At 35.3% G+C, this 14,766-nt stretch overlaps 1 protein-coding gene across 11 annotated transcripts in view; it reads right to left on the minus strand.

The window, feature by feature from the left end:
- Nucleotides 1–14,766, minus strand: part of LOC107039837 (multidrug resistance protein homolog 49) — a 67,280-nt gene that overhangs the window by 11,688 nt on the left and 40,826 nt on the right. For 6 of the 11 annotated variants that reach the window (XM_015259666.1, XM_015259664.1, XM_015259665.1 and 3 more), the window contains 5 exons: nt 8,732–8,868; nt 5,390–5,459; nt 5,077–5,158; nt 3,464–3,657; nt 1,895–2,143 (listed from right to left, as the gene is read on the minus strand). In XM_015259666.1, the coding sequence (XP_015115152.1) occupies nt 1,895–2,143; nt 3,464–3,657; nt 5,077–5,158; nt 5,390–5,459; nt 8,732–8,846 (710 nt within the window). In that variant the 5' untranslated portion in view covers nt 8,847–8,868. Of the gene's footprint in view, nt 1–1,894; nt 2,144–3,463; nt 3,658–5,076; nt 5,159–5,389; nt 5,460–8,731; nt 8,869–11,310; nt 11,400–11,880; nt 11,910–14,766 lie in introns of those variants that run through there. The other 5 variants (XM_015259673.1, XM_015259674.1, XM_015259671.1 and 2 more) reach the window with 4 other exon arrangements.

The raw sequence follows: 14,766 nt of genomic DNA on the forward strand, positions 1-14,766 counted from the left end.
GGTGAGTAACCCCGATGTACCCTTAGAGTATTGAAGCCGATTTCCCAACATAATCACGAGGAACGGAAGAAAATATAGTTCACTTGAGTAGATTTTATACCAGAATCAGGTGGATGCATAAAATTGATTCAAGAATGAAATGCTCTTGATTCAAATATATTATTGTGGAATCAGTGAATATGTGATGTAAAGAAAGAACCTATTTAACTGGTATGAAGGAATGAAAAGGCGCTGCGTCGCCGGGTATTGAGAGTACACTGTTAAAAAAATTTCACTGAAGTTTCCAGGCTCTAGTTTTGAAATATGAAACAAGTGACGGTTTCATTGAAATTCCAGGGAATTTGACCATTAAAAATTCGTGGCTTTCGTGGAAAATTAATGGAAATTAGGAAAATTCAAGCAAAAATGTCCTTGAGTTTTAAATTTTTTGAAATTTCAGAGCAATTTCGTATTGAATTATCATGTTTACATTGAAAATTCATGGGAATTTCGAAATCTTCATGGTTCTTCCACTGAAAAATCAGGAATTTCCTTGAATTTTCAGGGGAACTTGAAGTTTCATCGACTTTTTTCCGTTAAATTGAATTCAGTGTCATTTTCTGTAAAATTCAGTTAAATTTTTTTAACAGTGTACTCTGATAGAATGATTTATTTATTCCAAACGAGATTTGTTAACTATTACCGAATGAACATTTAGTGAGAAGAAATAGACCCTGCACGGAGAGAAATATTCAGTAAAAAATTACAGAACAATTCACGTAATCTGCAATGGGGAAAAGTTTTCGGGCATTTTTTATAGGAATTGAAGAACAGAAATCTGAAACATTCAGTGAATTTTCAGGTTCATCACCGAACAAAGTACGAAATTGTCACGTAATTTTTCCCGAAGAAGTAAAATCTTACAGAAACTTCCCGACTTATTATGCCTTCAAAATCAAAAATTCTTGAACGTTCATTAATTTTTATGAAGCTGGTGAATTACTTCTACGTTTCGTTCCGTAAAATTTCTCAATCGTTGGGAAAAAATTACGGAACAACTTGTCCCCACAGCGGTGAGTCATCAGACGGGTGGTTAATTTTTACGGAACAAATCGTAGAATTTACGTGGCGATTCGTACAATTTCAGGTCCGACTCACACTTTTTATTGAATTTTACTTCGCTCGCGGATTACGTTTCGAAACGTAATTGTTAAGTTTTTTGTTGGTAATTTTTATTGAACTTTTCTCTTCGTCTAGCTTTCAAGCACATCCAGTTGTTCACAATAACTAATCCTGTCTATCAGTGTAAGAATTGATTATGGCCTAAATATTAGAGACAATAAGTTCTTGGGGAAATATTGCGTTGGAAAAAAAAGTTGTTTTAAGGGTGTGTTCCACTGAAGTGTGAAATGAAAAGTATTTATGTTGTGTGACAGTTTTATTACGGTCGTGTTGGGTTTGCGAGAGTTTCTTGCGTAACTGAGGGTTGCCCGTGTGACGAACACTGAGGTAATTCTTTGGAACAAAGGGTGCCTTGGTTAAGAATAAGTGCGAGTGAGAGAATATTTTTGAAATAGAGAAGAAAAAGAGTGTTTGCCCGAATGAGGCAATGAAGAGAGAGTCAGTTCTGTAGAGTATCTTAGCTCCCATAACGAGGTATTTTTTTAATTCGATTTCAACTCAAATATACGTTCATTCATTCCATTAAATAAATATCCTGCGGCCTCATGATTATGATCCTACATTATTCTCTCTTCTTCGAATTGAAAAACCCCTCTCCCAATTGAGTATAAAATATAAAATATTTTATTCTTGAATCAGGATTATGCTTATACTCGATTCTGGTATAAAATATAGTCAACTCAGGTATCTTTTTTTCTGTGAATGTATTCAAGAAAAAAATTGATCTACTTACTCTGTTATCCTGCTGGCAAAGTTGGTTGATGTATTCGTATCGTACCAAGACATATCCTGTCGCAACACAGCTTTCAAGAACATTCTGCGGACTCTGGCAATTTGTCTGAAGGCCGCTACGTTGAGGAAGTCCACTGTAAATATAGCGAAGAAGAATTGCAGTGTTGATAGGGCTGCACATGACACGCCAAATGCTACAGAGTCGTCGTACAAAGCATCCATTCGCTCCTCCTCTGTTGCATTAGGTCCTCTGTAATTCAGTTACATCAGTAATTGCTTTGGGATCGATCACGACGATAATTAGTTATGAAATTTTGAATTGTATAATTCGATCTACATTCGTAGATGGATATCTCTAGGAATCGTTATCACTCATCATTTCCACTGACAATTAAGCATTCTTAATTCATAGTGACGATAATTTGTTGTGGATTTTTGAATTGCATCGTTTTATTTACGTTCACAGATGGATAGCTCTCATAATTTCCGCTGATAATCATTCTTAATTCATTAGTATATTTATGATAATTCCCACGTCAATATTTTTTCCACAATGAGCATCGTATAGATAGAATATCGATTTTCACTGATATAAGTCACTATTCTGAGAGTTGACAAGAATGTGATAAATTTAATACAAGGCCGGTATTTCAGCACTTGCTATAAAACGTGAATGCCCGTCGCTATCCGTTGTCCGTTTCTACCAGACTTTACCCCATAAATAATAAGTGCAGATCTTTTATCAGTGCCATAGAATTTTTTTTGAAAAGTCCAGAAAAAGGAAGTGGGCCACAGAACAGAATAGACTTCTTTTTTCATCGAGTGATAGGTAAAGGATTTTTTAGAATATCACCGATGGATGAAGTCCATAGAAAACGAAACGTACTATTGGCGTGGGATTTTTTTTACATTGATTTATATCTGAATCCTTCTGACCCTCATCACTATTTCGCGAGGTAAAATCATATTTTCAGAAATCAATTAGTTGTTGAAATTCACCAACTCGAACTCGATTTTTCTATCTTATGAGAAAACGCTTCTTACGATGTTCTGAAAGAACTAATCGGTGATAGATTAATAAATTTCGAATACGGTGAATTGTTTTTTAATTTTGTACCACAGTTTCTGTAAACTTCAACTCTAAAAAATGGAAATTTCGTGAAAGCATTCCTTATTTGATTCAAAAAATTAATTGACAAATAATTTCGTATTTCATTCAAACAATTATTGTTGCCTGCACCAACAACACATGAGAACACATGAGAATAGAAAAAATTAATAACTTATGAAAATGCAATAAATTAAATTATTTAAATTTTTTCCGGAAATCCATAGGGACTAACTTTTGGGTCCAATTGTCTTCCCAATATAGAGACATTTAGATTACATATTGGTTGTAATTTTTTTTTAATTTTCAACAAAATTTATGGTCAGAAAAAAAAAACAAAAAAATTAGTTTCTTACAATCGACCATCGCCCAAGAGCTTTGAGTTAATTATTAGGTGTATTTTCTATACATTTATTAATTTTAGAGAAAATGATATTCATTTTAAAGAGAATAATAACGTACAAGACCGCTCCACCGCCAAACCAAGCCATGATGAGAGTAGGTGTGCTCGTTTGGTTCGCCGTATTTCTATCCACCAAGAGTGTAGTGAATTCACCATACTGTATCGTTGATATCGGAATACAGAGGCCTGTCAAGGTCCCCATGAACAGGCCCGCAAGTACGTACATCAACTCACTGAGTGTCGCAAATCGGAACTGTATAACATCGAAAACAGTTTGATTATAGTAATTACAGTGTGACATTTGCTATGGTATTTGCTAATGGCATTTGCTATGATATTCCAAGCTTCCGAACCAATTGATATGTTTGATGTCCATTCGATGAGTATCATGTATCGTGTTACCGCAAAAGGGAACCAATGCGTTATATTAGGGGCAACGTGACACGGGTCTATGAAATGACTGTGATTTATGCTTTGATAATTAAACCCATTTCGTGGGGTTTTCGCGGGCATGAAATATTGACACCATTCGGCAATGGTAATGAAATATTGATATTAAATTCCATTTTTCTCTGAATATCACATGTTGGGTTTTGATTTCAGCTGTTAACAGTTTTTGGCTGAAATTTCCGATAAACTTCACGGAAATTTTCATCAAGTGACAATTTCACCAAAATTTTAAGGAATTTCGTAAATAAAAATTTACTATTTTGTGAAAACCGAATAAAAACGTTGAATTTCAGTTCTATTATTCCACAGGAATTTACAGAAATCAGAGAAAATCAGGTGGAAATATCCTGAAATAATCAATAAATTGGAAATTCTCGATAATTTGGTAGTGAATGTTCATGTTCTAGTTGAAAATTTGAATAAGTTGCGAATTTTATTTAACTCCATTTAATTTCCAGTAAATTTTTAACTTCAATTTTTTTTAAGGGACAGTTCAAGGAATTCAGTTATTGATAACTCACAATTTGATGAAAAAATTTATAGGAACTGCAAATTTCGGTTCAATCATTTCATTCTATGAAAATTAATAAAGATGAAAAACATTTAGGTAAATATATTTTTAAAATTACATTTGAGATTTCAGCGTAAATAGGTACGGAATATTGATTTTCACAACTATTACTAACTTGATATTTCAATTAAAAAAGCAAAGAATTTTCGAAATTCTCGTCGAAATTTTACCCAAAATTGATTTAATCCCTAAAAAAATGAGGTTTCCGAAAGTTAAAAAAATTTACATCATTCATTTATAAACAACGAATATTTAAAAAAGTAATAATTCTGTGCAAAATGTAATTTTACTGAGGCTGAATATTCACGATTGTTCTCAAATTTTTCTCACGCAATTTAATTGATAAATTTGATCATTAAAATGGTTGAATCTATAGTCTGGTCTGTATCAAACTGTAAAAGATACTTGAATATCCTCAGTTGAAAATTCTAAACAGTTGAGGATCCTTGGTTTCTGCTCTTAGAAAAATTAAAAATTCCATTAAATTTCCGGTGAAACTGTAAACGTCATGACGTTCTCCCCCTAAGTCGAACTCACTATCCCCCTCGTGAAAATTCCCCCTCAACTTCCCATGGAATTTCAATTTTTTCCGCAAACCTGCCGGTAGAGTCATAAATCATCGTCACAATTAACTTATTTTTGAAAACTCACGAGTTTGTAATAAGGCACGGGTGGAAGAGATGGTGTCGGTGCTGGTTTTTCCTCCTCCTTTGTTTGCGGTGGGACAAACTCACTGTGGACAAAGAATAAATAACAATTAGTAGAGGCCTTGCATCTTCTCCCATACATCAAATAAAATGTCACTGATCACGCTTTTTTCAAATTATTATCGACAATCATATTCAAGTCGTTCTCTAAACGCCATTCCCCTCTTCTATCCATTATTTCCTCGTCATAATCGTTCATGCTAAATATATCTGATTGTTCTGTACTGTGTGTAATAATACTGTCAATCATTTCGTACATGGGTTCTTCATTATCCTTTAGCATGTAATCAGCTTCCCATTCAGCCTTCTCCTTGTCTTGCTGTGTGTCTGTAAATGAAATTACATTTGGTACCTTACGAACGTCACTCGCCAACAATAGTCATTATATCGTTTATGTCCTATTAAACGGATATTTAGTTATATTGTGCAATGGTTTCTGAGATAACTGGCTGTCTGACATCATCCAACCTCTGATAAGAATTCCGTATTCCCCCCTGGGTTGTAGATAGGTAATGGAGGGGAGGGTTTCTGAAGGGTCTATTTCAATTTGTTTAATGTAAAAGGAGGAGATGAATACAAAACTTTTTTAATTTTCTTAATTTATTCATGATTTAATGCAGATAAGGCAATGAATATTTTTTTATTTATGAACCTGGGTGAAAAGAAGAAAACGTTTTTCTGTACTGTTACTCACGATTCCTCGTCTGGGAATTGGTATTGTTTATTTCCCAAACTAGGAAACTTGAAAATCACTACAAAAAAATCTTGTCCCGGGCTGTTGCGATGGGGTTTTTTGTATTCGTGTGGCATTGGCGTCCGAGCCGAGGGCGAATCCCCCTCGCAATAGCCCGGAGAAATACTATTTACGCCTCGGCGGGCGTAAAGTTAAATTTTCCTCCCGCGAAGGGAGACAAAAATGCGGTTCTAACCACAGGAGATCCTATTCTAAAAAGAACATACGCCGTAAGCTGTAGCGTAACGCTCATTCCTCGAATTTCATTGGTCGAACATTCGGATCCGCCCGCACGTGTTCGACTTCGGTCGGCTTTCGGTTTTCGTGTCACGATTTGTCTTTAAACACGCGCGCTCAAGCGCGCGATCGGCCTCGTGAAATAAAGTAGTCTTACTCACGTGCGGAATTATCACCCGAGCCGGAGGCGAAGGCTTACCCTCGTACTTACCACGAAGGCGAGGGTGGTAAGCAGGGACTCGAGGGTAAGTTCGCAGGTCTGAATTTGAATCTCAATATTGGACCAATAGAAAACATTTAAAAAATCGGAAAAAAATGAAATTTTACTTTTGGAGGATTGGTGACATAATTCGGTAGTGAAGTGGTAAATGGAGATAAATGGATTTATCTTCCAGTTGAGTTTTTGGGAAATATTTCCGAATCTAAGGGAGATAGCGAAATTTTCGTAAATACATTTGTTGTAGCACTCAATCGGCTCCACAAAAAAGGTTATTACAAAAATTTTGCTATCTCCCTTAGATTTTGAGATATTGCTTGAGAACTGGTCAATAGTCAAAATTGACTTATCTGCGTTTACCACTTCGTTACTGAATTAAAAAATTACCACCCTCGCCTTCGTGGTAAGCACGAAGGTAAGCCCTCGCCTTCGGCTCGGGTAATAATTCCGCACGTGAGCACGACTCGTTTATTTTATCTCGCTAGGTTAGGAATATACTATTTTCATGAAATTCAACAACTAGTTGGTAATTCATTTTTTGCAACAGTTCGTACTTTGTTCCCTGGCGAGCGGCAGGAAAGTGCAGGAAAAAAATTTAAAATTGTTTTTTTACTGTGGGAACATATTATAGTAATTCTTAATATGAGAAATAGAATGCAGAATCCGCCACACTCGAGAATTTACTATTTAAGGATATCCAAGTGCTTTGACTATTTTTTCATCAGTGAAATGCTATTCGAACTTCAAAGCTTTCATTTGAGCTTCATTTGACCCTAAGTTTCCGAACATTTTACAAAGATTTTATCATTTAAACATCGCAGGTTTGAATTTGAATCTCAATATTGAACCGATAGGAAACATTTTAAAAATCTGAAAAAAATAGAAATTTTACTTTTGGAGGATTGATGACATAATAAAAAAAATGCAATCTGCAAAAATTATGAGCATTATCTATCAATAATTTATAAACAATTAATTTTCCACCCGAATAGTATTTTTCGTCACTGTGGCGAAGAAAATTTTTCTGGCGAATATGTGGTTATAGGACGAGTCGAAGGCGAGTTCTGCATGCATATTCCTGGATTACTGTATTCACGTCGTCATTTTTCATTTTATATTCTCTCCGTGTGATCATTTCAAAAAATCGAAATTCATTTTTTCGTATTGTAAGCAGCGAAAAACGAAACAACAACTGGAAATTTTCCACAAGAATTCGCAAAGAAAAACTAAAATTTCCTCTGAATTTTGTCATACATGACCTAAAGCAGAGTTGAACAGTTCTGCTTTAAATGTCGTCGAGCAGTTTGAAATACGTAAATTCAGTCTTTTCGACGGGGGATTAAAAGAACAACAGGACAGAAATGTGAGTGTCAAGAGGATTGGTGGAACGAACTCAGACTTTGTAAGCTGGCTAACTTCCACTTGTTCCCTGGACCCTTGACATCCCTCCATCGCCTCTCTTGCACTCGTTCTTCCCCGAGACCCTCGTACAAAACTCCGTGGAACACACTCTGACGATTCCCCAGACGAGAAAAGGGAATGATCCATTAACCAGAATAATTGCTGTTTCGAAACTTTGCCCCCCGACAAATCTACGATAGACGGACAATCTCGAGATGGAGAGGACAGAGGTGATGGTATTATAGATATTTTTCCAGGTTTCCCGTTAAATTCCGAATGTCAGAACTGTATCATCTTCATTAAAGAGAAAAGAAGTTTCTAGGTTTCAGAAGAAAGTCGCTGATTTTACGGAACTTACGGGTCTAAAGGGAATTGTTCCTACACTAATAAACTGTTTATTGAATTAAAGTGAAAAACTTTTTAATTGAGTAACAAAATCTGAATCATTTTAAATGATGAGAAATGGTCTTGAGATGAAAAAATTTGCGTTCGGGTTTGCTATTCATTTTCAGAGAAAAATGGAAAGGAAATGAACAGTTCTGTTTGATTTTTCCACGAGATTCTGAATTTTCAATGACAAGATTTCTTGAAATTTCCGTGGGATTGGAACACGATAAAAATTTCCAATATTTGACACGGAAAATTCAGACAAAAATTTTCAACAGTGCATTTAGGTATAAAATATACTTGAATCAAGTCTATTTTTTTCCGTGAAAGATCTTTTTGTCTCATTTTAAATAAACGACTCATTATAAGTGAAAACTACGTATTTCCGTACAAGGAGAAAAAAGTTTTTCATTAACAATTGGGGAAAGATTTCTAAAAATCAATCATCAGTTATGTTCCTGGAAAGCACGGACATGTTCCCGAAAATCAAAAAATGAATTTTCTCTGTGCATCCAGTGTATTCCTCGTTAGATTCTACTACCTCTTCTTCTCCGCAACTAGCCTAGTAATTTTCAAGCCTACAAATAACATTTCAATTGTCCATAACCAATTGATGATACTTACACCTCGAGAGGATTTTTCCTCGGTGATTGGAGTTTATTCTCGGGGGCTCCATTTGGATACCCTGAGGTACGGCCTCGCGAGGGCTCGTTGACCACTGATAAATCCGCTGCGTCATCGCGCATTCTCAGTTAACAACTCTGAAAGAAAAATAGAACCAATTAATTCGAGTCAATAATTAATGAAACATCTGAGGGTGAAAAATATTGTCAATCGTGAGCAATCCGCAGTGGTCAAGGAATTTCAATTCAAAGAACTAGTTTCATTGTCGGTCACGTTTTCCTGGCTACAGACGCCATGAAAGGAGAGAGTTTGCTATTGCGATGAAAGCTCCTCAAACAAGACTTCGTTAAGCCAGTGGAAGGTAAAGACAGGGTGCAAGCCTTCAATTTTTTCCCCTCTTTTTTGATAACCACTGATGGCACAGTTGGTATCGGGCTTCAGATATTTTTACTTCCGAATGGAAGAATAAACGTAGAAATGTATTTGACTGGAGAAAAAATAGTCAAAGAACTTTGATATCCTTAAACTCGGACTGAAAACAAATTGAAGTTTCGACAGAACGAAATAATACGCAAAATTTTGACGACATTTTAATTATTATAGTACTATGACATGAAAAAATGGAAGAAAAAAATACTGCAATAAGAATTACAAAGAAGAAAACCCATTCGGCAACAGATTGCTAATTTATTATCAACAATTACTACACTCATTTACAAAAAAACGCCGTTGTCCCCTTGTTGTTTTTTTCTCATCGCAAAAACATACCAGTGAACTCGATCCAACGGATCCTCAGTGAGGATTCCATACAAGAAAGTAACAATGGCGCGAGTTTCTAGAACTGTCGTTCAATTTTCCAACGTACAAGGGTGCTCTAAACTGCCAGTGGTATACTAACCCTTACGTACTTTTGCAACTCTCAAAACTCCATCAGAAACTGTTAAAACAAACTTTAACCGGACATTATCCATGCCACACGCTAATCCTGGGTGGTGTACCCAAGTAACACAGGGTTATATTCGGAAAAGAAGAATGCCCAGTTGCCGTAGGCGGACATCATGTGGTTTTCACACCACGTTTCACAATCTCACAGGTACATGGGCTTCGATGAATCCGCCGAATCGGCATGATTCATACCCGCTGGTCACCCCACGATTTTTCTATTCAATCGAGAGTTGGAGAGGTTTTTTTAGATTAAAATTCAATTCATTCGGCTTTTTTTCCTTCACAATCTTCGACACTTCGTCATTAAATATGAAACTTCATTTGTTAAAAGTTTTGGAGTAATAGAGAGGAGTCGACACGTAACTGTGCAGAGTCACGAATCCCCTGAGCAATCTGCACTCTCATTACATAACAATTTTTCCCTAAATTCAACGTATATGAGATAAAATCACACGGGGAGATTATTTTTAGTGGAATTCTGGGTCACATACGCAACGGCCAACGTCCAACGCTCCACAATTCGACGAGAATGTTTGTCGATAAGGTGGAAGTTTCCGAAAATTTCAGGAAAGTATTTAAGAGAAAAAAAACGATGAAACTGTACGGAGAGAAAAGTCGGGGAAAATTACCTAGAAGGTCGTGGCGAATTTTATTGTGCGATAAGTAATCGTGGAGCGAAATGTAATTCAATGAAGAAATACCTGGTAAATTTTACAATTTCGGGACAAGTTACCCTCGCGTTCAGTAAATTTTCCTGGGCCAACGGAGGAAAAGTCACTATTCGTCGCGCGCTTTTTCCCCGATATAGGACTTTATTCTCCTATTTCGATGTAACCGTTGGCTGGCGGATTGGCGAATAAAAACCTTGTTAAGAAAAAAAGCTGGCGGAGGGCACGGAGAGAAAAGTTGGATAAAAATTACACAGAAAATCGCGGCAAATTTAACTGTATGGAAGGCAGTGGTGGAGCGAAATGTGTTATCCTGTTCAATGAAAAAATACCTGTTTGTGGAGAATATTTTACGATTCGTTCGGTAAAAAAAACACATCTATGGATGCAAAAATTATCCCTCTGTACAGTAATGTTTCTTACACCCGCAGGGTATTTTTTATTTACACCCATCTGAAGGTCATGGGGCCGAATGGGAATGAAATTCTACCGACTGCGGTCGGTAAAAAATCATTCACCGTTACAGAAAAATTAATATATTATCATAATATTGAGCAATTATTCACGTTCACTGGAATAATTTTTGATTGAATGCAGAATAAATTTGATTCTCAGAAATTATCTTCATGTTCAGTAAATTTTCCCGGCCCAGCGGAAAAAAATTCACTATTTGTGAATTCACTTTTTCCTGAATATTAGAGCCTTATTCTCCTATTTCGATGTACCCGTTGGCTGGCGGATTGGTGAATAAAAACCTTGTTAATCAAGAAAAAAACAGGCAGAGGGCACGGAGAGAGAAGTTGGATAAAAATTACCTAGGAAATCGCGGGAAATTTTACTGTACGGACGGCAGGGGTGGAGCGAAATGTAGTGCTATGTCATGATTTCGCAGTAAATATTTGAAAATATTTAATCAAAGAAATACTGAAAAATTATGAGTAATATTTTCTCCTATTTTTAGCCTACCTTCCGGAAATCGCTAGGGATCGGAGTCGGGTGAATTGTTGAAATAATAAAAAAAAAATATTATTTAATAAAACCAAAATTTATTTAAATTGATTAAATCAAAATTCGATCAAATTAAGAAGTTTTGTCATCAAACGAACATAAAATCAATCAATTTTCCGTGAAATACAAATCAAATTAAAACATTTAATTTTTGTTTCCACATTCAGCGCAAGAATCATTTCATTTTATAATAAAATCAAATTTCCCAATGATAAAAAAAAATTAATAATAAAATTTAAGCAACTCATCGTGATTCTCCGTAGTTTTCCTCGACGTTGTCCAATTCCGTGGTTCCACAGTTATTATCCAACAAGTCTAAGTACCAATTTGATTTTTCTCACATTTCACGAATTTCAAGAAATATTCCACAAATTACTAGTGCATAATCAAAATAATTCTATTTCACTAATTATTAAATTTTTTCTCTTTTTTTTTATCCACATAATCCAAATTATTGAGTAGACTTTATTTGAAAAATAACTATAAAATGGCGGAACTGGAGACGCGAAGAAAACCGCGGAGGACTACCGGAACTATTCTATCGGGAACTCGCGAGGAACTGTCGGAACCAAAGGAACTGTCCCAACTAACTTTGCGGGTGCATCGATGCGTTTGTCAAACGTCCTGATTTTAATCTTAATTCGTGTGTGTATATTAATTTTTTATGTTTTTGTCAAAGGAGGGGGCATCACATGATGTCAATGCAGCAGGTACGCCTCGGTACGAACACCAGGCATTACCACCTAACGATCACGTCATCGTTATGTAAAATGATTTAACTTCTTTTTCTTTAATTTTCTAGTTAATTTCAAACTCAATAGTTTTCTCATAATTTTTTTCTTTTATTATAAATTTTTCCCTATTTTCCCACTATTATTCCATTTTCCTACGAGGCCTATTTCTTGACTATCATTCGAGTGATGTCACTCAACCTGACCACCCAAGTAAAGGTGACTTGAATTCGCGTTTACAAAGAAAAAATTATCATTGTCTTTCTCAAATTCCCTTCTTATATTCCGTATGAGTAATATCGATCGAAATTTATCCCCGTTTCAAATACGGAATTTCGGTCGATTTTACTCACTGTTCTATTACTTTTCTTTTTTTTACTTAAATTCTTTATTTACCATTATTTTCTATTTTAAATATTTAAATTCCATTATTTATTATGCAAAACACGATACGTCTCCTGACGTAACAGTAGTTCAATGAAAAAATACCTGTTTGTGGAGGATATTTTACGATTCGTTCGGTAATAAAAACACATCTATGGATGCAAAAATTATCCCGCTGTACAGTAAAATTTCTTACACCCGCAGGGTATTTTTTATTTACACCCATCTGAAGGTCATGGGGCCGAATAGGAATGAAATTTTACCGATTGCATTCGGTGGAACATCATTCTCCGTTACAGAAAAATTAACGTAATATTGAGCAATTATTCACGTTCACTGGAATACGTTTTGATAGAATGCAGAGTAAATTTGATAATTTCGGCACAAATTACCCTCATGTTCAGTAAATTCGTCGCGAGCTCTTTCCCCGATATAGGATTTTATTCTCCTATTTCGATGTAGCCGTTGGCTGACGGATTGACGAATAAAAATCTTGTTAAACAAGAAAAAAAGCTGGCGGAGTATATACGGAGAGAAAAGTTGGATAAAAATTACCTAGAAAATCGCGGCAAATTTTACTGTACGGAAGGCAGTAGTGGAGCGAAATGTAGTTCAATGAAAGAATACCTGTTTGTGGAGCATATTTTACGATGCGTTCGGTAAAAAAACACATCTATGGGTGCAAAAATTATTCCCCTGCACAGTAAAATTTCTCACACCGGTAGGGTATGTTTCCTTATGCCCATCTCAAGGGCGGGATATAAACAGGAATATAAATCCAAAACGGAAATTTAAACTATCCCAAAGTGTCCATTCGAGAGCAAAATGCAACGTGAAACCCCAAACGAGGAAATTTTAGTTCACCAACATCACCTCGGGTATTGTCCCTCTCTCTCTGTGATGCTGAATATTTTTCCCAATTACCCACCAGTCGATCTTTCTCCATACGAAATACCGTAATTATGTGGCCAACAATGCTCACTCACCCGTTTTGTGCTTTTGATGCACTTTATGGGATTCATTATCTACATAGATGCAAAATTTCCCATCAGCTGATTATGAATGCTACCGCTTCATTTACATAAATGAAGGTGGTTATTTATTATCAACTTTATTGATTATGAATACTATCACTTGATTTACATTAATAAATCTGACGATTTACGAATACTCACTAGATTTGAGATTATACGCGGAGATAAAAGTTGGAGAAAAATTACCGAACACAGCAAAAACGAATCTCTGAATTTTACACACCTTTTGTAGACATTTTTCAGATACTAAAAAACACCCGGAGAGAACTTTTCTAGAAAAATTCTAGTACGAGTACTGAAAAAAATTGCAATCCACTGGCTGTGAAAAATTCTAGTGCTGTTAAGGTAAAATTTCTTGGTATTTCTGGTAAAATTTCTGGGAATTTCTTTGCGCCTCTTTTCCCGTGCTAGCACTAGAATTTTTCTAAAAAATTTCTCCGTGGATCTGAATAAAATGAAAATTTGTTTGAGTTTCAAACATCAACTAAGATTTTTGGGCACCTGTTCGTCTGAAATTCAGACACATTTTCATTTTATTCAGACGTTTTTTAGTGTCTGAAAAATGTCTACAAAAGGTGTGTGCAATTTAGACATTCGTTTTTGTTATGAAGTCAAGTAGTTTACCATTTTGTATTCGTTAATCACAGTTACATAAACGCAATTTACGATTTCATATTCGTATTTCTTAACTATTAACGATTGAACATTTCCAACCAAATGCATTTGTCAATAATAACTAATCCTTTCCAGCAGTGCAAGAGGATAATTTTTGCATCCATAGAAGTGTTTCTTTTACCAAACAATGTTTTTTTGACTGAATTACATTTCGCTCCACACTGTTAGAAATTTTTTGAAAGTTCAATAATAGTTGCACTTGATTTCTCAATGTTGTGATTTTTTTTTATACAATGTTGTGAATTTGAATTCAATTGAAGATGAAATCGTTCATGAAATCACTCATTCAGGTTGGAAATTCAGAATAATTGGGTTTTCCATGTTAGATTATGACTGATATTTCAAGAACATCTAGAACTTTCAAATTCATTGCGGGAATCGAACATCACATTCAACAGAATTTTCAGTGAATTGAAAATTCAGGTAGAAATCACACTCAAATTCAGGAAGCGTTCCACATTTTTATATTAAAGAAAGGAATTTATATAGCGTCCCACATCTTTGTGACGTCATAGGAAATGATTGAATGTGATTTGGATGAGATAGGAGGCGAACCGGGATTATTCTCAATATGAATAACCAGAAAATTT

The sequence above is a fragment of the Diachasma alloeum genome, unplaced genomic scaffold (genome assembly GCF_001412515.2).
Source record: "Diachasma alloeum isolate Michigan unplaced genomic scaffold, Dall2.0 Dall_scaffold_00308, whole genome shotgun sequence".
In the NCBI taxonomy this organism is placed as follows: domain Eukaryota; kingdom Metazoa; phylum Arthropoda; class Insecta; order Hymenoptera; family Braconidae; genus Diachasma; species Diachasma alloeum.